Consider the following 27999-nt stretch of genomic DNA (forward strand, 5'->3'; position numbering starts at 1 on the left):
CAATAGTGGTCAGCTGTCTCCCACAAAGTTACTACTGCAGAATGATTTCTGTGTTCAGAATGCTGGGTGATTAACTGGGTTATTTCACAGTCTCTTCAAGTTACCAATGACTGTACACTTTGTAAGTAGCTCAGTAAACCTGACTTGCTCTGGGTCTGCTATTATATATACTTCACACAAGGAACATGTGGAGGTTTCTACAGAACTGTTCTTCAGGTCTGTAGCAGCTTCTGGTAGCAGTGTTACTGCACATGGTAATAGAGCACATCAGGCTGGGAGAAGGCAGGTATACTGCTTGGACGGAACATTTGGTATGCAAGTTACAACAACTTAAATGACAGTGATTAGTGAAATTGCTGTGATGAGGCGGCCTTCACCATAATCAGTGATTGTGGTCTCTAGAACTAAACTGTCCAGTTTGACCCCCTGCTGTACCAAGAGTTAACCTTTTAAAAAAAATTTACATTTAGTACCTACTACCTCACAGAACTTTGTGAAGGTTTATTCAGTTGCTAAGTCGTGTCTGACTCTTAGTGACGCCAGGATTCCCTGTCCTTCATTATCTCCCGGAGTTTGTTCAAACTCCTATGCATTGGGTTGGTGATGTGATCCAACCATCTCATCCTGATGCCTCCTTCTCCTCTGCCCGCAATCTTTCCATCAGGGTCTTTTCCAATGAGTCGGCTCTTTGCATCAGGTGGCCAAAGTATTGGAGCTTCAGCATTAGTCCTTCCAGTGACTATTCAGGGTTGATTTCCTTTAGGATTGTTAAGGCTAAGATAGTGGTTTAAAACAGACAACTTCAGAAACTGGTTTATAAATACCAATATGACTTTGATAAATGAGGAAATTAGGAGCCAGCATCACACACAAGGAAAAACAAGCACTGGTCATACCACTTTTATTTATGTTGTATGTTACATTGTTTATTCAATATAGAAAAAATATGAATACACTCACAGTATTCTCTTAATTTGGTAATTCCACATGGTCAAATATTGACTGTTACTGTATTGGGTTTTCTACCCAATTAAAAAAGAGGAAGAAAGGACCTGGCAAACAGTTGTCATGTTAATAACAGCAATACCTTTCTCTTGCTCTTAAAAGACAAATTTTGAAAAGACTTCTGATTAAACTACTGCTTACTGGCTCAGGAAAATGTTTTAAAAGATAGAAATTAATTAATTCTTTCCCCCAGGAAGAATTTTAGGATAAACATCTTAAAACACCCTGGTTATCCAGGAGAAAATTTATATTCTTTACAAAGGGGTCAGTCAGTGCTGAAAAAAAATCAAGTGGCAGACCCCCCTGAACAACAGTTCTCTACATAATACTACCCCCACCTCACCCCCAGCCAAAAAGAAAAAGCCAATAAAATAAAAACGGAGACCTTATGTTAACATAATTATGCTGGAGAAAAGGAAAAATTCACACAAATATCCGGTTTCTTTTAAAACTCCATTTTGCAAATAGAATCAGTGATTATTTCTTTTGGACATAATACTTCCATTAAGTGGGTCAAACTCACAAATCAGTACTACAAAATACAGTATTTTCCATCACTTTTAGTTGTAATATACACTATGTACATAAAGTTACCTATCTTAAACTAAATACAAATGAACAATAGCACATTAAAAACCAGAATCGGGACTTATAAATAGTGCAGAAAATGCAAACGCCAAAAATACGATGCCTCCTATGATTGTCACTGTAAGAGAACAGAAAAAAGTTAAAGGCAAATTCCTCTAAGCCATGATGTTGCCTATTCTTCTAGCAAACTAACATTAAAAAAAAATTAGAAATACTTCAACCTCATTTCCACAGTAAAATACTTAATGTGCCCAACTCTAAACAGTTAAGAATCAGTTTATTTTCCAGCACTGTTTTAAAAACAATTATATTAAATTCAGACAGTGCTGATAAGCAACAATAGAACTATAACTCATCTTAAAAGCCAGTTATGGGGGTTGAAGGGGTGGAAAGGCTCAAAAGGGAGGGGATATATGTATACATATAGCTGATTCACTTTTGTACAGCAGAAACACAATACTGCAAAGCAATTATACTCCAATTAAAAAAAATTATAAAAATTTTCAACAACTTCTGAACAAGCAAAGAGACTATTTCTATTCCATTTTTAAGATCAGCTACATAGGAAATTTTCAGCTGAATCAGTAAATATAATCTCCACCTACGATTCCCAATTCTGTATGTTTTCAAAGCTTAAAAGTTCTCAAATGTCCACATAATTGTTTCATTGACTTAAATGTTGACAAAAAGCTACTATGAATCCAGTAATGCTTTGATGTGACTTTATGTTTTACTAACATCTACACATGTGAAAAACGGCCCATGTTTGCAATAGCAGAACCAATACGCTGGACTTCTGATTATCGTAACAAAGACATAGTTTACTTTCGAAGACACACACTCTTTTTCTAACCTCAGTGATTCTAAAAGTTAAATGGTATTTTCTAGTTAAAAAAATAAAAGACTGACCAGTTCTGACGGAGATTTTCTGTGCTATCATTCTTCCTCCGATGACTGCCAGGCCAGTGCAGAGGCAGTGTCCCACTGTTCCCCCCACTGCTACACCATAGGGATCCTAGAAACAAGGGCAGCGTTAATCTAAAGCCAAGCTGGAAACTGCCACCTGAGAAACACGACTACTTTCCAGCCATGAAAAGAGGACAGTAACAACACCAAAGCAGAAAAAAGTTCGACAAATTCAGGTGTGTTATTTATAAAACGGGTAATGGCTGCTTGAAGGAATATGTTCCAATTATACCTAAGACTAGAGATAAAAGGAAAATAAATTCAATGTGCAAGATCAAAAAAACCTAATCCAGTCTCTCAGCAGTTGCTGAACCTATCTCACATGCAATATTTCACTCAAGTGAGTGCTAAGGAGACAGCCTGGGCACCTCTTCCCTCAGGCAGTATTTGATACTCTAAGAAACTATGCCAGCCTTTACAGTGTTGTCTGACAATGCTTCCTAAGAAGAGACCCTGCCTCTCAACCTCTGCTGAGCTAAAGCACCAGGACACGGTATCATTCAGTACACAACTGCCACCATAGCAGACTGGAGGCACTGAGACTGGGAGACCAGTGAAAGTTTTCCAGAAAAGACAGCGCTGAAGGACAAGCTGGATCACCTGACTTGGCAGCAGGCCAGCAGCAGGAGACAGCCCTGGAACACCCGTGTGTTTCTAGAGAGAACCAGTGTCGCAAGCAAGGAGTCCATCATGGTAGGAGGGGGGGTGTCATGAAGCCTCAAGTTTAGACTTTTTAAGACACTGACTGGTTTCTAACTGGGGAGTGATATGACAGGTTGTGCTTTAAAAGTTAAGTCTAAAGTGAACTGGAGGGAAAGAAGACAAAAGCAAGTGATCAACTGAGAAATTCCTCCAGTAGCCCTGGGAAGAGAATGCTGGCCTGTATTGGCATGGGAGCCCAGGCAGAGAAAAGCAGATAGATTTGAGAGAAACTGAAACATGACTGATATATCTTAATGACAAATGACAGGTATGAAAAAAATCAGACACTCAAGTTCCTTACCCATAATTCTCTAGACGAATTGTAGTGATACCAAGGTGAGTAAAACAGGTAGAGGAATAAAGGAAAATGGAGAAACCATGTGTGGATGCCAACAGAAGTTAAAAGTAAAGTAAAGAAGTTCAAGAATCATTTGGGTTCACTGGAGAAGAAGCGATAGGACCGAAAATAATAATCCCAGGAGAGAAGGGCGGAAGCTGTTGACGATACAGTCATGAGGAAGGCAGCACTGAAGGATGACAGCAGAAGAGCAGCCCAGGGGAGACTGAAGAGGTGACCAAGCAAGTAGCCTCCCAACAAGACCACGGCAGGACCCATCTGTGGCTGCAGTGAACTTAAAACACCGCTGAGTCAGAAACTGTGGAGTCCAGTGTGTTTAGTAAGCAAGGAAGTAGAGCCAACTCCTGTTCCCATCACAGCCAAGCTCTCCAAGGCTGAGGGAAGTAGGGCACGAAGAAGCTTTATATTTCGAAGAGAAGCAGAGTTAAGGGGGTAGAACTTTTTTAGGTGAGAAAAACTCGTGCATGCTAAAATGCTAACAAGATTGGCCTGGAAGAAAGGCAAAGATTCTAAGCTTTAGGTGGGAGCATAGAGGGCGGAGACCCAAACAGGCGGGAGAGCACTACCACTGTGATGGGTGCGAATGAAGAAATGACTTCTGCTTTCCTCCGTGAAGTAGGAAGCAGGCCCATTTGCTGGGGTGGGCAGTGTGTGCGCGAACTGGGGAAATGGAGACAACTGGACATGTGTTCACGCGGAACGGAAGAGTGGGACTGCGTTCCGCAGATTCTGTGCGTCACACCCTGTAAAACTAATAGATGATGATTTCATTCTATTTTAAAATGACACCTGAAAAATCACTGGATTAAATAAAATGGTTCCTTTAATACAGAATTTTTCAGTCTTTGTTATTTTGTATATTCCATCTTCAAAACGAAAAACGTTATAGTGTTTGCCAAATTTACTGGACCCTGGAACCTTTTTCCTCAACCTTTTTCTTTGTTGTTGTTTAGTACCTATCAACATCTCAAAGGACACTAGAGGATTCTGTGAAATTCAAAGTGGGGATGCTGAATTCTACTGGAAATAGAAATGAAGTTTAGTCTAAAATGGAGTGAATTAGACTACAGCATGGATTATACAAAAAAGTTACCCCCCCCAAATTAAGAATATTAAAGTAACAAAAATAGACAAGTACATCTGTGCCCCTGAAGAGCTCATTACCTGTCCCCGTGGTGCCGAGTGCAGAAGGCGGCTAACGCCCAGTGCCCCCTGTGTCTGGGACCCTACATGCGTTGGCTTGTTTCAGCCCGAAACCACCCAGGAAGCAGATGCTGCAGTAATGTGCTCACGTGGCAAGAGACTCGACCCCAGGAAGCATACGCTGCACTGCTGGCAGGCAAGCAGTGGGCCACAGGAACCCAGGGAATGCTGAGCCTGTCCCAAGTTACTCTGTGCCACTTAGGTGACAGTATTAAGAAAAAAGCAACAATTCTGCCATGATAGCTCACATGGCAGAACCACCACCACCACCACGAAATGGTCACTTACTTTCAAGTCCCAGTTCTGGCAATCTGAATGCCAGTAAAAAAAGGCTACAAATCAAGAAAAATATAGGACAAAGCCATTAAAATGACATTTAAAAAGAAAGTTTATTTTTAAACATAGGACTCAAACGAAAAATTGAGTTCCCTATTTTCTCCCAAAAATACAGCATTTTTGAGGCTTCTTTGACAAAACTGTCCAGCTTTAACTATTTTAGCCCTGGCCTTTCAATTCTTGTTTTATATTCTGAACTGCAGCCTATGCTGAGCAACTCATTGTTTTATGGTAGATACCTCCTAAGAGTTAAAAACAAATTCAAATCAAGCTTGCTATCTAAAATCTTACCATCTGACTAAGAACAATGTAATTTAATAGATATAAAATCATAAATAGCATCAGTTAGGATCAACAAGAGCTGAAAAGTAGCAGCATTTCTGTCCCACAACTGTCTCCTCAGCAGATCTTAATCCGTGTGAACAAGAGACCCTCATGTAAACTTTACTAGTCCCTTCAGAAAAAATAAGGATTTAACATTTTCTTTAAAAAGCTATTTTTACAGAGTGGCACCTGACAGCGCTGAACAAGAGAGCAGAAGAGCCTAGTCTTGGCTCTAGTCCTTGTCCTTGCTACCAACTGCCAGCTGGCTTCTGTCCTAGTGACAAGCCACCTCTCTGGGCCTCAGGAATTGATCCATAAAGAAAAGGCTAGGACAAGATGATCTGAGATCTCCTCTGCCTTAGTATCTTAGGACTGAGTAACCTAGGGCTAAGACAAATTTTCTAAGTAACCTTTGTAACACTCAAATTATTTTTTTAGCACAAGGAATGGAAGAAACCAGAGACACCTACTTTTAATGCTTTAGGCATTTGCCAAACTGGCCTTTAATAATAATATACCAGTTTATGTTCTCAACAAATATATAAAGGAAGGTTCTGAGAAAAGAAAAAGAAAAAAAAAAAACTAAGCCATAACAACAGCCACACCGTCATTTTGGCAAAACTGAAAGAGGAGTCAAAAGAGAGTAATCTGATTGATTGCAGAAACTGGGAAAAGGTCAGTTCTAAAGGTTAGCATTGTTATTAGATCTAAAACGTATTGTCAAGCATACGAAGTCATCCCTTGACCCACCTTGACTCTGTCCAGTGACCTCTGGAGCAAAGTAATGTTAGTTTTAATACAGAAGCAGTTGTCTCCAAGTACCACTTACCTCTCTAGCTGCCAAAACAATTGTAGTCAGTTGAGAGCGATCACCCCATTCTGCTAAGAATGTTAATGTAAGAGCCTGAACAAAGATGGGTGAAATAAAATGCAGCCACTTTTTCTGAGGTATTGTTGTGCTTGTACCCGTTTCAACATCTCCTGGTCCATTTAAGAGTTTGGTTCGTTGAAACTAAATTAAAAAAAAAAAAAAAAAAAAAAAGACATTAACCCCAGAAACCAAGTCAGTATAGCCCAAAATGCTTAATCGTTCTTTTAAAGAGTGTTTAAAGTCTATGGGAATATGCTCTCAGAAGCTAAAGTTATGTGATCCCAACTTATCTTTTGAACCACTGGTCTCACATGGCAACAAATGCAACATTCTCAATTTTTCCAATTCTTCTCAACAAAATAAATAAAACATTATTTATTGACCACTTGTTACCCTAGATGTTGTGGAAAGAAACAGGGAAAATTATAAACAAGTTCCTGTTTTTCAGGAGCTTATAATCAATCTAATTAAGAAACCTGATTAGACATTTATCCCTGAAGCCTTTCTCTACCAGATTTCCACTCACCCAGTCCTATCACAGCCACATGTAAGAATGGAAACCAAACAAAAGAAGCTATTTCTGTGTAGCCCACACACGTCACAGATACGGACGACCACTGAAAAGCTTTATATAGTGCTTACTCTTCATAGTTGAGTGCCTTTTTAACAGCACTCTGACTTACTTCTTCATCTTTTTTCTTTAATTCTGCTTGAACTTCTTCTAGTTCCTCTTGACCTTCATCTGGACTCATCTTTAAGCCTTCCCGAAGCATTCTAATGCCAAAAATGGCAAATAATGCAGTTGAAACATAGTATGTATACACCCTGGGGATGACAGTGGTGGCATAACCAAACAAAACTGCAAGAAAATGCAATGATATGTCTGATTAATTAGCAGATTATACACCAACCAAAGAAACAGCTAACTTCAGAAGTCATCATTTACCCCTGTTTTAAAGGGAAAATGGTTCACATTAAAAGCTAACAGGTAAGAACCTTAAATTCTACTTCTTTCTCTCCACTAATATTGAGCCCTTAGGTCTAACCAATGACCTATCTATCACAGCTTAGCAAGAAATCAGTGGTGCAGCTGAAGGTGGCAGAGGTTCCACACAGATCTCTCGTGAGATCTAAAGATAATCATCTCCTCTTCAGACACCTTCCGCCAGAGGCTGGCTTGCCACAGGTCATGCAGGGCACAGTACTTTAGTTAGGAGAGTAACTTTGATGTACGCTACACATCTCATGATCTTATAACCTGGAAGCTATATGACTGTCCTACGTGGTATTTCTTCATCACAGATCTAAGTTACAAACCTCTATCGTGAAGAATCATGACAAGATTCTCATGTGGCATGATTGAAACTATGCTTCTTTGCAACTATTTAAAATAAATATACTTTACGAAGGAAAACAATTCCATATATATATACACATACACACATATATACATAACAGACTCAACCTTATTCAGTATTATTCTTTCCTCTCATTAAAGTAGAGAGGGATAACTGTATAAGTTACACAAAAAACTACACCTGGAACTATATCAAGAATCCAAACCCTAACTGTGAAACACATTCATGTTGATAATATGAAGTTAGTAATTAAAAACTATGGCAGGGCCAGAGGGCATTTCCATATATATAATAAATACAATTACTCTTCACTTCACCAGCTCTTTTTCTAAAATGGGCACAACACTTATAAAACTGCCTAATCAGATATATAACTGCATAGGTGAACCATTCCCTGATTCATTGTATTACAAAATGAAAAACTTTAAAATCATGTTTAGAAATGTAAACCTATGCTTCTGTGCATATCAATATTGCCCCCCCCCCCAACAAATACACAATACAGACATATTTTCTAGTTCTGTCCACTGAAAAGGCCCAAATGTCTTAGTAACAATGAACCAACTTTGCACTCAGATCTTGGTTTCTAATGTGCTTCCCACTAAAAGGCTCTTCAGAGAAATTGCTAATTCCAGTACTGGGCAAAGTAGGTATAAGATGAACCCGCACTATCTTGTTATATTAGAAAGGAAGGAAGAACAAAAACAAAAAATAGCATGTCACAAGGACACAGGAGTCATCAGCCTGGAGGGGTTTCCAGCTGCCCTCTTGTTAATTTAAGGAACAATATAGTTAAGTAATTAATTATAAACCACTGAAAAAAAGGAGTTCATCAGTTTATATTAATAATAAACAGACAAACCAATGTGAATGGGGAGAGTTCTTTCTTGGAATAGCATATCAGGGCTCACTGGTAAATGTGGATGGGGTTTTGGAATTAGCCAGTATTTTGCAAGCATCGAGGCAGAGTTCAGATCATGTGAGAGCCATCAATTGATGCTAAACAATGGGGAGTAGGGTATGTGTACTGTCTTAAAGTGTCTCCCAAAAGATTACAAATTAACTGTGAGGGAGGATGAAGACAGTGTACCCTTTACTAGGAGATCATCAGTGAGGGACAAGTGGACGCCACATGCTTCCAGGTGTGACACTCTTCAGAGGGGCACCGTCGGCTCTGCAGGGTTCTAGTCAAGAATGCGTAACCCCAATCTAGTCACGAGGCAAAAACCACACAAAGGCAAGATGAGGAGCTGCCCATTAAAGGGGGAGGGGGATGTAGTTTCAAAAAAGTATTATAAAACACATAAGAAAAGCCTATAGAAACATCTCAGATTAAAAACTAAAGAGAACTAAATGCACTATCTGACCTAGACTAGATCCTCTACAGAAGGATAGACACTATTATCAGATCAACTGACAAAATTAAAATATGGATAAGATTAATGTATCAATCTATGTCTATAAAGATGTATACTGTGTATATATACTTTCTCTATAGATATATAAAATGTGTGTATATACACATATTGTACACCTAGAAATACATAGAGATATAAAGAGAGAGGTCACAAATGCTAAAGCAAATGTGGTAAAAATGTTAACAGGTGATTCTGGATAAAAGGTATATGGGTATCCGACTATCTTATTTTGCAACTTTGTAAATTTAAAATATTTTCCATAAATGGTTTTTAAAATCTTAGAAAGAAATGCAGCAAATCTTTTAAATCTCCTCAATTTAGTTTTCCTTTTATCTTCAGATAATCTAAAAGAACTACTTACTGACACAATCCCATGATTTCTGCCTTGACATCTCCACAGAGAGCAAAAACCTATCTGGCACTATAACATTGTTCTTCTTCCCCTGGTTACTGTCCCTCTATCTCCTCTTTGGAAGCCTTTCCTCAGACACCCGAGTACTTTGGTTCTGCGAACAATGAGAGGTTATTTCTCTTTAAGCAAATGGTTTGCATCAAGTCAAAAATCACTGACTTACAAGTAATTAAACTGAAAACATGTGGCACAAGAATATTAGTTGAGGGGGGACTAAGTGGGCCAAGGGTTAAAAACTATGCGGAATGTCAATATTTACGGTACCTTTTTTTTTTCCAGAGATAAGAATGTAACTAGAAGCAGGGAGTGTCTTAGAAACCAAGAGAATAAAAAGATGAGAATGCCCATGAATGTGGTGTGAGGGGCTCATTAAAATGAAAACTGAACTCTGTAATAAGGAAAGCTGATGACTGAAGGCTTTGAAACACAAAGACTTTCCAGTTTGTGGAAGATGAAGTTTGTGAGATCTATTTCCGTAAGTTCAACTTCCACAGGCACATTCCCTTAAAACTCCTCTTGCCTGTAGCTGAGGAGTTGCGGGTCCTCCATGCCCACATCCCTTCACAGCTGCCCTCTGCCCCTCTACCAAGATGCCTTTCACCCAGCTTCCTACAGTGCCTTTCTCACAGCATAAAAAGATATCCTAGGGCACCAAAGAGAGGGTCTGAAATACTGATACACCTAGTCAAGGCATCATAACCCAGAGATAGGGCTTCGGGTCTTCCCTGTCTTACACAAGTTTCTAATGTCATGGCATTGAAATAACAGCATGACAGGCACCGGAAACAATGGCCATGGATGAGAAATAGAGTATTTTGGCTTCAGTGGGAATAATTTTTACTTAGAAATTGTGCTTCTTTCATTCCCCCAACCAGGGGCATGCTTTTCCCTAAGGCAGAGTCTTGCTATAACAAAGAGAGCATCACAAAGATACTAAATCTCAGTGGCTTACTTCCCCATGCAGCCCAAGCCTAGCTGTGCTTCCAGGCCCAGTCCCACCAGCCAGCCATTTTAGAATCAGAATTCTAAACAGACAGCTGCCATGGGACATATATATCATGTTTATTAAGTTAAAAAACCAAGTAAATGTTTTCTGATACAAAATACGCCTGACTTAGATGGTTTACTATGGACCAATTGTCATAGCAATTAGGCAGTGTGACAGACATTTTTCATAAATTGAATGAGCTAAATCTGTAGCTCCAAGGCCCCATTAAACATGTGATATAACACAACTTTAAAATCCCTTATTGATAAAAGTACACTGAAATTAAAAATATTTCAATTTTCTCAACTACTTCCTTCTAAATATATCCAGTTAAACAAAGGACCTCTAAATAAAAGACTAATATGTATCAGTACAGTCATTTGATGAATTTTAGAAAAACTTTTTTTGGTATACTTGATGGTATCCAACTGCTTTTAACAAAATTGACAGAAGGCCTTATTAAGTTGTCAGTTGGTAAATCACTTAAAATCACTTGGTGATAGACTAGTATGTGATTTTTGGCATATAACCCAGGAGTTCAGTGGACTGAGTGACAAGGCTATAACAAAATTCCTTCCTGTCTACTTTTATGAATAAAATATCTCAGCCCTTATATCTATGTTTTTAATAGATCTTATATCTATTTTTATAAGATCTAATAGATTTTATATCTATTGTTTTTAAAGATCAGAACTGACTTTAAACCTAGCTTCATTCTAGCAATAAGTATCGTCCATGGACAATTTTAAAAGTACAGTTCTATCATCTCATTACGAGATGCATTTCCAACTTTTAAAAACTGTTTACTTAAATTTGTGATATTTTATTTTGATCAACTCTGTCCTAATAACTATAACTCAACTGATAAAAAATTTTAACATTTATAGACTTAATAAAGGAAATTTTCACTATGTTCTACAATTCAATTTAAAGATGTTTTTGCTACAGATAAATATGACAATGTGATCCACAAAAGACTTTCAAGCAAAAAATTTCATAGGGATAAAATTCTGTGAGGAAAGTAAACGAAAATAAGAATTAAAGGAGAGAAAAGATGTAAATTTCCAAATGTTTATTTATTATTAAAGGAATGATGGTGTTAGTGAAGGTAAGGATCAAACTCCCAATGGTATTTAGATTCCACTGGGTGTATCTTATTTTTGGCCACACCTCAGCATATGGAACTTCGCTCACAAGGGATCGAACCCACATTCCCTGCAATGGCAGCACAGAGTCTTTAACACTGAATCACCAGCAAAGTCCACCACTGGGTGTATTTTAAAGAACAGGGCAAGCAGACCCAAGACCTAGACAACTGGCGCAGGCCCACTCTGGTCAAGTCAGGAAGAAAATCAACGGTAACCTTACAGCTGCCTCTTGTTTAGTTGCTCAGTCGTGCCCGACTCTTTGCAACCCCATGGATTATAGCCCACCAGGCTCCGCTGTCCATGGGATTCTCGAGGCAAGAATACTAGAGTGGGTTGCCATCTCCTTCTCCAGAGGATCTTCCTGACCCAGGGATCAAACCCAAGTCTCCCGCATTGGCAGGTGGGTTCTTTACCACTAGTGCCACCTAGCAAGCCCACAGCTGCTCCATCTCCCAGCTCATCCCTTTGAGGCCCTCTTCCAGATCTGCCTTGAGTTTTCTATGGTCGCTCCTTCCAAGGAACAAACTCACAAAAACTGAGAAGCTGCCTCTCTTGATGGGTCTGAATTTTAGTGAGAAATTTTGAAAAAAGCTAAAGACAAGAATGCCAGATGGAGGCTGTTCAGACATCAAGCTCTCTTCAGGGTGGGATGTAGCAGGAGGAGACACTCTCAGAACCACTGTATTACCCAGCAGCCCACCCTACTTCCACCAGGCATCCCTGGTCACAGACCCAACACATTTCTAGGCAAGCAGTTGGTTCTAAACAAGTATCTATTGAATTAATTAGCTTTTATTGTAATTAAGGGCTTCCCTGAATGGCTCAGCAGGTAAAGAATCGGCCTGCAACGCAGGAGACACAGGAGACTCGGGTTTGATCCCTGGCTGGAGAAGATCCCCTGGAGAACCAAAATGGCAGCCCACTCCAGTACTCTTGCCTGGAGAATCCCATGGACAGAGGAGACTGGTGGGCTACAGTCCAAACCCAAAGGGTCACAGAGTTGGACATGACTGAGCAACTACGCATGCATTGCAAATAATGTGAAAATATCCAAATAAATGGTTCAACGGCTGTGTCCTGGGCACAGCTGGGCCATACCCAGATGCAAAGCCTTTTTATGATAAGGAGGAAGAGAACTAACTGGTGTAGAACTAACCAGATGGCTTGCTTGTTTTACTGCATTTAATCTTACTATTCTTTAAGGATGGTGCTATTATTATCCTGAGTTTACAGCAAAGATTCTCCAGGGGCTTAAATAACTTAGAAAGTCATAATGGAGTAAAAATATAATTATTTTCCAATGACTTTTTAGCTTCAAACCTTTTCCCAATAAAGTCTTATCAAACAGAAGACAGTAAAATTTTTCTCAAAGGAAAGACTGGGGGCCCATAGCTCCCCCGACTGTGTAGCTTCCAGGCTTCATCCACCTCTCGCTGCAGAACCTCTTATCCTGAAGAAAGCCATCAGAAACCCTTGGATTCAGAGTCAGACACAGCTGCCTCAGAATCTCAGCTCCACTGCCTGTGAGCCACGAATGGATAATATGTCCCTCTCTCTGTCCATCTGTAACAGGACAGGGGCTTGTCCCAAAGAGGGCCTGAAGTGTCATGCACACAGATGGTGCTCAGCAAACAGCAGCCACGTGACCTGCTCCAGTTTGCATAATGAGCAAGCAGTAGAGGCTGGATTCAGCCCCAGGCTCAAGATGTCAGATTTCATGCCTTTCCTGCCACTTGCGCCCTCCAAAAGCAGCTCCAGGCCCCTAAATAGAACACAGAGAAAGGGCTCAGGATGCAAAGGCAAGCCAGTTTAGGAGCAAATCTGGAATGCTAACAAGAAAAAAACACTGTCAAACTGGAAATTTCACAAAGGAAAGCAATATCCCCACACATACAGACTGCTGAAATTCGCCAGCACTGAACTCAACCATCTAGGGTGCATCAGTTCAGTGTGGACAAGGCTGACGAGAAAACAGTGCGGCAAACAGATCTGAGCGGTGCAGCAGGGTTTACCTGCCCTGAAAGACTGTTACACATGCGTGACACCAGGGACTTCTTTCGTTTGGGAATTTCTTTCTTCATCAGTTTGCAAATGTAGTATGTATTTAAATACTATATAATAAATGTTAGAACACTGATAAGATAAAAAAATACCAACTATAACAATTTAACGTTCAACATACCAAAAATTACATCTTTGAAACTTCTTGAATTTAAGATGAAAAGTGAGAGGGGGCACACAGTCTTTCAAAATGATTTTAGAGATATACAGGGAAGAGGCTTGAAGACCACTGATACAGCCTGTTCCTTCAAACAGTCCACATGAGAGAAGCTGTCAGTACCAGCCGTCAGAGGGAGACAGGCCAAGGGTCAGGACAGAAGAGATTAGCCCTGCTCAGACCTAAGGGACAGTAGCTAAACCCAAGCAGAGTGGGAAGAATGTATGAAGCCAGGTTCTGAGGAGGGAATGGGCAGAGAGAGGACAGTCTTTCAGTTGTCCTTAAAGATGGAAGTTTCAAAAATAAAATTCTCTGGTATTATTCAAACTCATTCCAAAAAGTGACTTCACCATTTACAACCTGTCCCACTTATCCTATTTCCTAGAATCAGAATTTGCTTTTGAAGAGAAAGTTGTTTTTATTGTGAAATATGAATAATGCTAATGCTAATACCCAAATGTGAAAAGTAGTAAATTTTTAAATTCAATAAAATACTCATTCTGTTTAAAAAGACAGACTTAACAAGCATCTCAGCAGCCAGTAATGGAGCCTGTCCTGTACTGTGCTTCAGGAGAAGTCTGCTGCACACTGAAAGAGTAGGGGTGAATGAGTACTTGAAATATAAGGGCTCGTTTTAATACAAACCACAACCCCATGAGGCAGTTATATACTATCTCCAGTTAATGGACGGGGAATTGAAGCCCAAAGAGGCTAGGTAACTTGTCATTAGGTTAAAACACGGCAGAATTAAACTTTAATCCAAGTCTGATGCTAAGGGGGAAACTCGTTCTTTTCCACCCAACTACATGGCTCAAGGTAGCTTTCGAATCAGAGACTAAACTATGTTCAATTATTTAGTGTTAGGTTTACGTTCTCTTGGTCTTAATTTTTTTTTTAATTGAAGCCTATATAATAGTAACTCAAATAGTAACGCAAACTGGGACTCTAAGAATGTTTCATTCCTTTACTAATAATGGCTAAGAATAGCTTAATAGTACACAATACACTGAACATGATACCTCATTATTTGATTACCAAATGTCCACCAACAGGAAACACGCATTTCTCCGTGGTGGCCTGAGTCCTACTTCTTAGATATCAGATATAAATAAATTTATCTGGACTTAAAAAGACAAAAAGAAAGCAAAAATATCCATAGCGAAAGCAAGGATCAAGGTACTGACAGCTCCTTTCACCTGGACTAGCTAAAGGAATAAGCTTTATCGGCGGTCTTCAAACCTCTTCCTTGCATATCTCTAAAACCATTTTGAAAAACTACTTAAGCCCTCTCACTTTTCATCTTAAGTTCAAGGAGTTTCAAAGATCTAATTTTTGGTATAGTGGGTAAAATTGTTAGTTGTTTTTTTAAAATGTTTGTCTTATAAGTGTTTTAACACTTATTACACAATATTTAAATTCATATTACATGTGCTTGTTAAAATCTGTCTTTTTAAACATATTATAATGAGTACTTTGAATCAAATATATAATTTTACTATTTTTTCCATTTGGATATTAGCATTAGTGAATAAATGAGGAGTATGTATCTTCGGTAAGTGATGCTGGGAACACTGGACAGCTACGTGTAAAAGAATGAAATTAGAACACTCCCTAAACACTAGACACAAAAATGAACTCAAAATGGATTAAAAGCCCTAAATATAAGACCGGGCACTATAAAACTCTGAGAGGAAAACGTAGGCAGAAGATTCTTTGACATAAATCTCAGAAAGATCTTTTTGATTCACTTCCTATAGTAATTAAAATAAAAACAAAAATAAACAAATAGTATCTAATTAAACTTAAAAGCTTTAGCACGGCAAAAGGAAACCATAAACAAGAGACAATCCTCGAATGGGAGAAAATATGTGTAAACAAAGCAACTGACAAGGGATTAATCTCCAAAATATACAAACAGCTCCAGCAGCTCATTATTTAAAAACTAAATAACCCAATCAACAAATGGAAGACCTAAATACACATTTCTCTGAAGATACACAAATGGGCAAAAAGCACATGAAAAGATGCTCATCATCACTAAGTATCAGCGAAATGCAAATCAAAACTACAGTGAGGTATTACCTCACACCGGTCAGAACAGCCATCATCAGGACGTCTATAAGTAATAAATGCTGGAGGAGGTGTGAAGAAAAGGGAACCCTCCTACACTGTTGGTGGGAATATCAACTGGTACAGCCACTATGGAGAATTATATGGAGTTTCCTTGAAAAACTAAAAACAGAACTACCACATGACCCAGCTGGGCATATACCCCGAGAAAACCGTACCTCAAAAAGATACATGCACCCAAATGGTGACTGCAGCACACGACAGCCAGGACAGGGAAGCAATCTAAATGTCTATCAACAGAGGGATAGGTACAGAAGATGTGGTACATACACACAATAGAATGTTACTCAGCAGTAAAAAAGAAAAAAAAGAACAAAATAATGCTATTTGCAGCAATATGGATAGAACTAGAGCTTGTCATACTTAGTAAAGTCAGTAGGACACAGAAAGACAAATATTACATGACATCGCTTATAGTGAGTGAGTGAGTGAAAGTCAGCCAGCCGTGTCTGACTCTTTGCAACCCCACGGTCTATCCATGAGAATTCTCTAGGTTTCTTGCCTAGAGTGGGTTGCGACTCCCTTCTCCGTGGGATCTTCCTGACCCCGGGATCGAACTCAGGTCTCCTGCATTGCAGGCAGATTCTGTGCCGTCTGTGCTACCAGGGAAGCCCACAGATTACATGTGGAATCTAAAAAAATAAAAAAAGGGTAGGGGTACAAATGAACTTATTTACAAAACAGAAGTAGAGTCATGGATATGGAAATCAAGCTTATGGTTACCAGGGAATAAGGGCAGGGGGAGGCTGGGTGGCAAGAGATGAACTGGGAAAATGGGACTGACATATACACACTGCTGTATGTAAAACAGGTGACTAACAGTAACCTGCTGCACAGCGCAGGAAACTCTACTTAATACTCTGAAATGGACTAAACGGGAAAAGAATCTAAAAAAAAAATGAGGAGCATGTATCTTGATTGTGAATAGCTAAAAATTTAATTTTAAAAGTGCAATATGGTTTTTAGGAATTTTTGTACTGAAAACATTTTCTGTTTCCTAAGGTCTGGAACATGAACCAAATTCCAACCTAACTGTTGGAACGACCCAGGGACTCAATGCTGTCACGAGCATGCGTGCTCAGCCACTAGGGGGCCCTCAGTGCGGCCACACTTTCTCTCAAACGCAACAGACTCATCAAGGGGAAAAAGCACTCACCTGATAAACACGTCATTAGGCCCAAGGCAAGCATAGCACCAGCCAATACTGTCAAACGGTTATAGCGCATTGCCATGATGGCTGCTATAAAAAATGTCTTATCACCCAGTTCAGATACAATGATGACTGATATGGCAGCCACAAATGCATGGATAAATCCCAAATTAGTTTGGGTAGCTGGATCGTCTTTATTGGTATGAACTGGAGCAGCTGGTGTAAATCCTTTCTGAAATTAGAAAATACATATTAGCTGTTTTTTTAAAAATAATAATAATAATAAAATAAAATAATAGCATTATTTTAAATTATTTAACTTGTAGGTGAATTGTTTTTCTATTGTAGTCATTAGACTCATTTACTGTCTAACCACTGCTTAGTGATGACAGCAACCTCTGATTGATGGTTGCTAAAATGGAAATCCAAGCACAAGTCTACAAAACAATTTAGAAAAAGAAAAGAGACCAGCTCTAGCCACACATTAAAATTACCCTATTTTCTAAATGCATGTGAATTGAGCTCTTAGCTATGCCTCATTCAAATCTTTGTTCATAATTTAGGTGTAAGACCCAAGGTATCCTTATCAAACTTTCAAGTAACAGGAAGCTGAGAGAAATTTCATGGACACTTAAGAGAACAAAGCAGGATCCGAAAGCTCTCAGTAGCCTAGAGGAAGAGCTGGCTCTAGCTAAGCTGAGATCTAATATCGCTGGATATATGGATGGTCCTACACCAATACCCTAGGCTGTAACGCGGCCTAATAAAGAAGATAAGCTGAGTCTTTGTTGCTGTTAAGGCCATTTTGAGTTGAAAATGTGACAAAGTTCCAAAAAAAGCACCAAGCACTTTAAAGAGTTAATGACAAGTCCATCTTCTGTGCCTCACAGTCCTTCCCCAAAGTTCTGTACTGGCTCTGAGGCACCACATTTTAAGGCACCACCACCCTCTGAAGGCAACCTCAGACAGAAGAGAGTCTAAAACCAGGAGCTGGCAAGCTACTGGTAAGAGTAGATTCAGCTGAAAATTATTTTTTCATTTTTTATGGGATTGCAAAAAAAGAAAAAGGGAAGGAGGGAGGGAGAGGGTTGGAGAGAAGTAGGAAAGGAACATTAGGCAACAGAGACCCTAAGGGAGCCTACAAATACGTGGCCAAACCTAAAATATTTATTATCTGGCCCATGACCAAAAAAAAGGTTTGCTAACTCAGGCTGTAAAACAATCACATAAGGACTGGGTGCCTAATGTTCCAATAACTGAGAAAGTCTATATGAAAGTCTCTGTGGGCCCAAGAGATAGAAGTAAAAAGTTACAGGTGGCAGGTTATATATAGCTTAACACAGAGAAAAGAGTTCTGCCTCATGGGGGTTTCCAGAGGTTGAAATGGACAGCTAGCCTGAGTGCATTCTTAGTCATGTCCGACTCTCTGCGACCCCATGGATTGCAGCCTGCCAGGGTCCTCAGTCCGTGGGATTTTTCAGGCAAGAATATTGGGAGTGGGTTGCCGTTTCCTCCTCCAGGGGCCTTCCCGACCCAGGGATGACACTAGAGTCTCCTACACTGATAGGCCGATTCTTTACCCCAGAGCTACCTGGGAAGCCCATATGACATAAACCTGACTCCCTAAGTCCACGATAAGGGTCAGAAAACCTTATTAAAGCACTCCTCAGACTAGACCTCTAAGGTAAAGATTTGGGAAATTTAACAATGCAGAAAATATTTGGCGTTAGGGCTAAATTGAAAGGGCAGCCGTGGAAGGCCAGCTCATGATTAACCAAGTACCATTTATTCTAGCTTTCTCTCCGTCATTATTTTAATTCCAACTATGCTGGTTTTCTTTTGAAAATGAGTTTCCTTTCTATTTAAATACCCTGAGAGAATTAAACATGATAAAAAAAAAATATGCATTTTCATTCAGTTTTCACTAATGCAAAATTTTCCTCTTGGAAATACTTTTTGTATGAAAAAATCTTGTTTCAAAATATTTAGGACCTGAAATCCAAGAAAATATTTTAGGAATAAATATATACCATTTACAACCAATTTCAAACAGAAAATGTTTACTTTTAAAAACAAACACAATAGTGATCAAAACACATATTCTCATAGTTTTTTGTTTCCCAGCTATAAAACAGAGGCCACGTTACTTAGCCTCTCCATTCCTCTATGAAATTATGAGGATAAAATAAAACTTGCCTTTTAAGCACAAAGCAAAACAAAAACTGATGCTTGTGAACTGTGGTGTTGGAGAAGACTCTTTAAGAGTCCCTTGGAAAGCAAGGAGATCAAACCAGTCAATCCTAAAAGAAATTAACCTTGAATAATCATTAGAAGCTTAAGTTGAAGCTACCAATACTTTGGACACCTGATGTGAAGAGCCAACTCACTGGAAAAGACCCTGCTGCTGGGAAAGACTGAAGGCAGGAGGAGAAGGGGACGACAGAGGATAAGATGGTTGGATGGTATCATCGATTTAATGGACATGAGCAAACTCATGTGTGAGCAAACTCAGGGAGATAGTAAAGGACAAGGAAGCCTGGCATGCTGCAGTACATGGGGTCACAAAGAATCAGAAACAACTCGGTGACTCAACAACAGCAAAACAAAAACTATATATTCTTGAAATCTATATACAGAGCATAAAAAAAAAAATCAACTTATAGTTTTTGTTATATATTGAGCTGGTTCTGGACAGCCCAAATTAGTGTTAAACAGCCACCAACCATGGTGTGATTAAGAATTTAAAACAAAAGTACCAGGGTATTATGAGGGGTGGGGGGGTGGTGTGTGTGTGTGTGTGTGTGTGTGTACACTCAATTGTGTCTGTTTGCGACCCCATGGACTGTAACCCACCAGGCTCCCATATCCATGGAATCTTCCAAACAAGAATACGGAGTGGCTGTCATTTCCTCCTCCAGGGGATCTTCCCGACCCAGAAATGGAATCTCCATCTTGGGCAGCTCCTGCATTGGCAGGCGAATTCTTTACCACTGGGCCACCTGGGAAGCCCACTATGAAGATAGAGGATTTAAAAACTTAAAATGTTAATAAATGCATAAAATGATGTTACTATTCATTCATCTGTTGTCAATTACCCAAGTAATTACTATGTGCAAGGACTAGCTTCTTTTCCTAGTTCATCTTCAGAGGGGCAGAATGTAATGGTTTAATACATGGGCTCTGGAGTCAGATTGTCAGCGTTCACAGCCAAGACATTACTAGTTACTGTATGACCTTGGGCCAGTAAGTTTACCTCCCTGTGACTCAAGTTACATCCCTATGATGAGGGGTATCTGTCATAGATTGATAAGGCTGTTGTTAGGATTAAATGAATACACATAAAGCCCTGAGAACGGTGCCTAATACACAGTAAACAGTTGCAGTTAGTTATTACAGCACACCACAAACTTGACCAGTTAAATCATCCCAAAACTAATTTCATCATGACCTTCTTAAGCCTACAACATAAAATACAAATACTTAATTCTGGTAACTATACAACATGTCCCATGTAATCACATACTGATTCCCAAAATGAATCTTATATTTCCTAGTGAAGGATGAGCCAGAGCAACACTGTCCAACAGTAAATAATGCAAGCCACATACTGTAATTTTTTAATTTCTAGAGAATTCTTTAGCAGTCCAGTGGTTAGCCAGATATTAAAAAATAAAAACAGATAAAATTATTTTTAGTATTATTTTATTTAACCCAATAGACCCAAAATACTACTCTAGGAATATTTTTCAAATGACTAATGAGATATTTAACCCTCTTTTTTTAATCAAATCTTCCAATGCCAGTGTGTATCTACTCACTGCACACATCTCATGCACCTCTCAATTCGGACCTGCCACATCTTTTCAAGTGCTTAAGAACAGTCACATGGCTCACAACTGTAGTATTGAACAGTGCAGTTCAAGAGTACCAGTTTTTGGTAACCACAAGCTTTCTATCATGCAGTCCTATTTCCCTTCCTACCGTCTTATTATCCTCCTATTTATCTAGATTCCTCAAGATCCAATTTCTGTGGAACCTCTTGAGCAATGCCTACCCCAGCAACTCCAGCCCCTAAGGATCCCACTCTCCTCAAACTGAAGGCATGCTGTGGGCAATGAGTCATGGCAAGTACATGACTGAAACAGTTTGAGACAGGAACACTCAGGAAGTTAAACTTTATGTACTAGAAACAAGTATAAACATATTGTTATCATTTGTAACAGTTAAAAGAGACAAAATAACTAAATGCCCATACACAGGGAACTGGTTAATAAATGGTAGCTGCATTTACTGGAATATTATGGGCTAAAAATAAGAATGTTTCATATACACTAATAAGAAAAAAATCACTAAGACATTTTTAAGTTGAAAAAAGTATGTTCTATGTATGTGGTCACTGTATTATGTTATGGGGTGGAGAGTCAGGCAGGTTTATAAAGCATACACACAGTTGCTAATGCTTAAGAAATCTCAGGAAACAGTAACAGTGGCCAGGGAAGGAACCAGGATGACTAGAACAGGTGTGGGCAAACTTTCTCTTAAAGGGCCAAATATTTAACCTCTTGGGCCATAAAGTTTCTTTGGTAATTACCCAATTGGTGCTAGGGTCTGAGATCAGCCATAGGTAATACTTAAATGAATGGCCTGCTGCTGCTAAGTCGCTTCAGTTGTGTCCGACTCTGTGAGACCCCATAGACAGCAGCCCACCAGGCTCCCTCGTCCCTGGGATTCTCCAGGTAAGAACACTGGAGTGGGTTGCCATTTCCTTCTCCAATGAATGGCCTAGCTCTATTCTAATAAAACGTTACTTACAAAAAGAGGCAATCAGTGGTAAACTAGTTTGCTGACCCCTGAGCTAGAATACAAAAGGAGACATACTTTTCATTCTACATTCTTCTGTACCTTTTGGATTTTTCACTATGCTCATGATTAAAGACACCTATTGTGCACCACTTCAAAAATCACTTGACCCAATCTCTTACCCCAGCCATGGATGATCAATTCTGCAAGCTGTAACTGGCTTCAGGCAGATCCAACCAGAAAGTAACCGTTCTGCACACCCTTATTCACTACACTACCCAGAAGTGTGGAGGAGTCGAACCCTACGGGCCAACCTTTTACCAATACCGAGGAATCAATTCTGAGGTTCATTTCATAAAGCTGCTGGAAAGTCTCAGCAGGATGTGTGCTAGTCACTCATGGAGCAGACAACTTGAAAATGCATGAGGTACATCAACCTCCTTCCCTGGACTGACAATTTGAAAGAAAACAGGCTTTATTCTGAGAACAGGGAGTAAACCATCAGATGAATGACTGGAGTAAGATAAGAAAGATAAACTGGGCCCACACTGAAAAGCCTGTATGTTTATGGACCAGCTTAGAGGCAAGGCAGAAGCCTTTTAAAGTTTTTGAGTAGAAGACACAAATGTAATTAAGGCACTGTGACTAACAGATCAGGACAGAAAGTAAAGAATACCAGCCACTGAACCAATTAATTAGGAGGTCTACTGCACAAGACTCATGTTGAAGACAAAATAAAGGAAAAAATCCTGTACATGATGAGAAAGAAAAATAACAGAATTTTTAAAAGGCAAAGAATCAAAGATGCTATTCATATTCCTCTAAGGTATATGGGAAAGAGGAATAAAAATAAAGGGCCTGGTTTCACACATGTTCGACTTGAGGATAAAAAGCATTTCAAATAAAGATTTCCAGGAGGTTTGGAAATCCAAGAGATTTCAGAAATGAAACACCTGAGTTTAGGCCAGCATAGTCTCAAAGTATGTATTTGGTTGCTGGCAACCTGAATTTATCAGCTGGAGCTTTGCAAGACTAGATTTCTAAGGGAAAAGGCAGAAATTACATTGAAAAAAATGAGCTTCAGACAATGTCTATATTTAGGGAAGGGAGTGGAGGAGGGAAACAAAGAGAAAATTGTCTTGGATATTTAGAGAGGCAGGCAGAAGAACACCACAGATGGTCAAGTTAGGGGCAATCATCATTTCACTGAGCTACTAGCTAAATGCCGGGGATTTTCATACACACTGTTTTATCTGATACTCAAAAACCTGAAAGCTGTTATCCCAATTTAACATCAAAGAAGAAACTGAGAACCAATAGGGTTAAATAACTTCCTCAAGTTCATGCAAACTGAGGTAGAGTAGGACTCTTAAAAACGTAGAGAGTTAACAGTGTTAAAGAATAATTGAAAAAGAGCCCTGGATTTAGCAATTAATTAGGTTACAGGTATCCTTCAAAAATGAACTTTCAATATAAAGACATGGGATGATGCCAGATAACAGAAGACTAAAGCAAGGTGAAAAAGCGGCTAATTCTCTAGTTAGAAATTTCATTTATAAAGCTGAAGAAAAGAAACTAATACAATCAAGCAGTTAAAACAATTGCCTTTTGCCTCACCCCGTCCAATCAGGCAAAACCTGTGGGAATGTGTAAGCAGATAAAAAGGAACCTAAGAAAAGGAGAGAGTAAAGTTACGGAGGAAGTAAAGTGCTAGAGGTCAGGAGTACGGGCACATGGAGAGAGGAGGTATGGAAAGTGTGATAATTACGTCCATTTCAGAAGAAAGGCAGAAAGTACTAGCATAGAAGCCAATACTTAGATTAGTACAGGAAGGCCAGAGGCAGCGACTGTAATTCTGATTTCGGCATTCCACTGATCAGTTACACAGCGCGAAAGTAACGAAATACATTCTGCTCCTCAGTACAAATACCATTCTTGCAGATTTGGATCTAAAATCCATATTATTTACATCCTGAGAGTAGGGTCAGTAACTTATAATTAAAAACCAAAGACAAAAAACTTAATAAAACTCTTCTTTACTTAAAGTTAAAATTAGTTTGAAATTGCAAAACTGTGAAAAAGCACCCTCATTTAGAGAATAACCTTTTATTCTTTAGAATAAAAATATTCTAAATATCTAAAGATTCTTCTCTTTATCTTCAAGAAAAGGAATAAAATAACAATTAACAATGAAAAAATTTCTATTCTAGTTCCAGAGTTCAAATGAACACATATGTATTAAAACTCATACAGATAGCTGCATCAGAATCTCCATCTACACATAATGAAACTAGTGAGGATGAAGACGCTTTCTTTTAAACAAAATCTACAGCCTGCTCCCAAGAAAAAGATTGATGTCCCTGCAAAAACAAAAACAAAAGTCCCTCAACAAGTTACCACACAAGAAGTGAGATTATCTGAAGATAAAGGAGTTTTGGAAAGCGCTTAAAACTGGCTTACAACTGTCTCCTTCCCATTGCTTTATTGTATCAAGTCAGAAAAACCTTTCCAAAGTTGGAAAAATGTGTGTAAAAATACATGCATAACTTAAACCGCGACACCATTGATAAACTTGGTTTTAAAAGATGGCATTAAAATAAATAAAATTACATTTTATTATAAATATTCATGATCATCTTTTTATTTGTGGATGGCTTAGCTTTTAAAATATTTTTTATGAATTTACTGTTAATTCATATTAGAATATATTTAACAATTACATTTTTATCTTAATGAATGTTTATGTTTGCTTTTATAAATGTTACGGTTTTGCAATGTGTTTATAAATTTTGACATTTGAAATGTATTGTTTCATTAATTTTTTAAAAATTAACTGCTCTGATAGTAGAACACCAACATAATAAATGCAATAACATCAGATCACTTCATTCTGAATTAACAATGAGTAAGACAAGGGTCTTCATGCCTGATGGCTTCCGTCTTAGCTGTAAAGAGGTTAGAACTGGGAGTTTGGATTGGATGGAGCAGGACTGAAACTTAATGAAAAAAGAAAAAAGTTTAAAATTTTGTCTGAAAGGCCTTTGTGTTAAAAGATACTACATAAAAGAAATGGCAAGAAATAGTAAAGTAGAAACACAGTACAGAGAATTTGTTCTGGGTCAAGTGGTAGGCTTCTGCGGATTTATCAACAGAGCTTTACAACCAGAGCAATCCTTCCTTAGTCTTCCAGAATACACAGCAAATTGCAAATTACCTCTGTTAAATCTATCTGAACTCCCTGACCTAAAGGGACTTAATGCTTCTTGGAGTTCATACTCTGACAGGAAAGGAATAAGAAAAAAACTGAGTATGTCACTAGAGGTAAACTGCATAAATCAAAGGATCCCAGTGAGCAACAGTGCTTTTTTCATGGGTTTGTGAAATGGGGTTTATTTTTAACTGTAAGTTCAGAGTAAACTCCCTCAACTTTTTTTTTACCTCATTATAGAGAGAGAAAAAAAAATCCAATGTAGAAAATCCTATTAGAAGTTCAGTAATCTTGCTTCAAAGCACCCTGTAAGATACAACTACATTTTTACAATACATCTTACATTTGAAAGCTCCCTAATAAAGGAGATTTTTTTTCTTCCTCTCCGTTTTCAAAAGAGGAAACTAATATAGTGGCATGAAAACATATATTGATGTATCCTACACTTTAAAAAGATCTGCTGCAGGTAGCTGCAAAGCAAAACAGTTGAAACTTTTTGATATTCGGTGATGCTGAGTCCTTGCTACATGGCTATTAAACTTAACTCTGATCATATCTTACTTCTACCAAGTGGACAAAAAAAAGCAAATGATACTTACATTACATAGTTTAGAAAATATGTGGGGAAAAAAAAACTCTTCCAACATACTGTAATACAAGAGGGGAAAAAAAAAAACACTTGAGCCAAAACAAAAAGTTACATGAAAATACAATTAAAAACAAAATAATTAGATTCTACTAAAATACAGAAAAATTTCCTAGTGTCTAAGAAGAACCACCAAGAATATACCAAAATAGTAAAAACACAAATTATATTGTGCCTGTCCGTTCCCTCCAAACCCCCAGTTTTAAAGACAGGATTCTTAGGACACTTGAATATGGTCACTGGACACTCTTGCCTTTTTTTTTTTACACAGCTATACTTCTCCCAGCTGTCTAAAAGGGTATCAAGCGGCATACCTACCACTATTTGTATCTTAAAAATCACTATATGACCAAAACTTTAATTTAAGACCTGGAAAATAACATAACCCAAAATACTTATTGCTTTAAAATAAACTTCTGATAAAGAGTGAAATGACAGAAATCTAAAAGATGAACATTAAGAATGAGTTTCATGAATCAGCATTTCAGTTCCATTTCGGAAATGGACATGGCAAGCTGGGTCAGCTGGACCCAGGAGTCACAGGCAGGAGAGAGAAATCATTCTAAGTCAGAAATTTCAGGGAAGTCTTCAGAGAGGAGATAACCTGCTGCTTCTTGAAAAGTGGGAAAGGTTCTGAGCAGTGGGCTTCAAGCTCACTAATCCCCTTTTACTTATAGGTCTTTGTTGGAAAGCAACAGAGCACATGGCAGGCCTTGGATGTGAGTACAGTGGTGACTGGGAGTGGGGCTAAAAAGCCTGGAGGGGTTGACTGCAGTCAGATTACCAAGAAACCTGAATATCCTGCTGAAGAGGCTGGACTGAAATCAGCAAGCCAGGCAACTCACTGAAGATTTCTGAGAAGTAAAATGCAATTCAATGGTAGGAAGATAAGTTAGGTGAGGACAGGCTGGAGGTAGCCTGGGGTGGAAATGTAATGGTTGAGTGCCCATGTCCTCTACTAGAAAAGACTACAGAGGATCTGAGTTCAGAAATCCAAACTGGAAATGAGGAGAAAGCCCAGGACCCAGAATGGGATTAAATATAAAAATGCTACTGAGATTTTGAACACTAGTCACTAAGTGATTATATTAACATAAATTAAGATGTTAATATCTACTTAGTGAAGGCCAAAATGCAAGATTCTGGTACACTTATAAATTTAGTCTTTGGCATCCCACACTGCTTGCATACAAAGACAGACTATTCCTCTGCATTCCTCAGGGTTACTTACTGCAAGCCAGAGCACGTTTTTAACAGTCACCCTTCCTTATCCACATATATTTGGCAAAAATCGCAAGTTGTGCAGAACTGAATTTGGTCAACAGTTCGGGATAAGCTGTTTCAACAATGAAATGACAGATGTTATTATTCTCAGAGAATACGAAAAGCCTTCCAGCTGCCCTCCGTTAAAAACTTTTTACTTGGGATGAGTATTTCCAGCTCTCTAGGATCCATCTGATCAACAAGACGCCCCGTTCCTCAGCAGCATCTGCATCCTCCCGAACTAAAGGTTTACAGTGGGCTCCCAGCTCTGCTCTCCCCTCCCCCATAAGCAGCCGGGCGAGGCCAGCGCCCACCCGGGAAGGGCACACTCCCCGGTCTTCCACCCCGGGAAGCCGGGGCCGAGGTCCCCTCCCCGCGCCGGCATCCTGAGTCGAGGGCGGCGCTCCGGCAGCGGCGAGCCTGGTACCCGGCGCCGCCGGCTCTGCAGCCTCGCCCTCCCGGGCCCGTCCCGCTTACCTCGACCCGGGCCGGCTCGGGGCCCTGCACGGCCGCGGGCTGCGGCTGCAGCTGCTGGGCAGGCGCTGGCGGTTCCTTGTTCCGGTGGCTGAGGGCTTCGTCGGGTACGGCCCGGACCCCGGCCGGGGCCCACAGCAAAGGAACCAGCAAGACCAGAAACAGCCCGGGCGCAGATGCGCGGCCGCTACCCCGGGCCGCCGCCGCCATCCCGCCCGCCGAGACGGCCGCGCACCGGCGTCTCAGGAGGAAGTGCGGGTGACTGGAAGCTTCGACCCCGAGCCGTTCCCGGACGCGCCCCCCACGCCTCGCCGCCGCGGCTCAGGGAGGAGCCTGCAGCATGCGGGAAGTGACCAACGGAGGACGTGAGACAGGGCGGGCCGGCGTCTACCGCCGGCGACTGGTCCTCCCCCGGCCCTGACCACACGACTCT

General features: G+C 39.6%; 1 protein-coding gene across 3 annotated transcripts; it reads right to left on the reverse strand.

Annotated features, from left to right (window-relative positions):
- Positions 1-884: 884 nt before the first annotated feature.
- On the reverse strand, positions 885-27999 carry TMEM165 (transmembrane protein 165). Of its 3 annotated transcripts, XM_086405746.1 has the most exons (8): positions 27570-27999; positions 27061-27165; positions 25783-25831; positions 17182-17407; positions 7037-7212; positions 6312-6494; positions 2503-2608; positions 885-1711 (listed from the first exon to the last, which is right to left on the reverse strand). In XM_086405746.1, the coding sequence occupies exons 3-8, from the start codon at positions 25828-25830 to the stop codon at positions 1635-1637; spliced, it is 816 nt and encodes a 271-aa protein (XP_086261872.1). In that variant the 5' UTR covers position 25831; positions 27061-27165; positions 27570-27999; the 3' UTR covers positions 885-1634. The 3 variants fall into 3 exon arrangements, with proteins under 3 accessions (XP_086261872.1, XP_086261873.1, XP_086261871.1); XM_086405747.1 differs by lacking the exon at positions 27061-27165; XM_086405745.1 differs by lacking the exons at positions 25783-25831; positions 27061-27165.

Source organism: Bos grunniens, chromosome 6 (assembly GCF_055505025.1).
Source record: "Bos grunniens cultivar Pamir isolate PY7600 chromosome 6, Bosgru_T2T1.0, whole genome shotgun sequence".
NCBI lineage: Eukaryota > Metazoa > Chordata > Mammalia > Artiodactyla > Bovidae > Bos > Bos grunniens.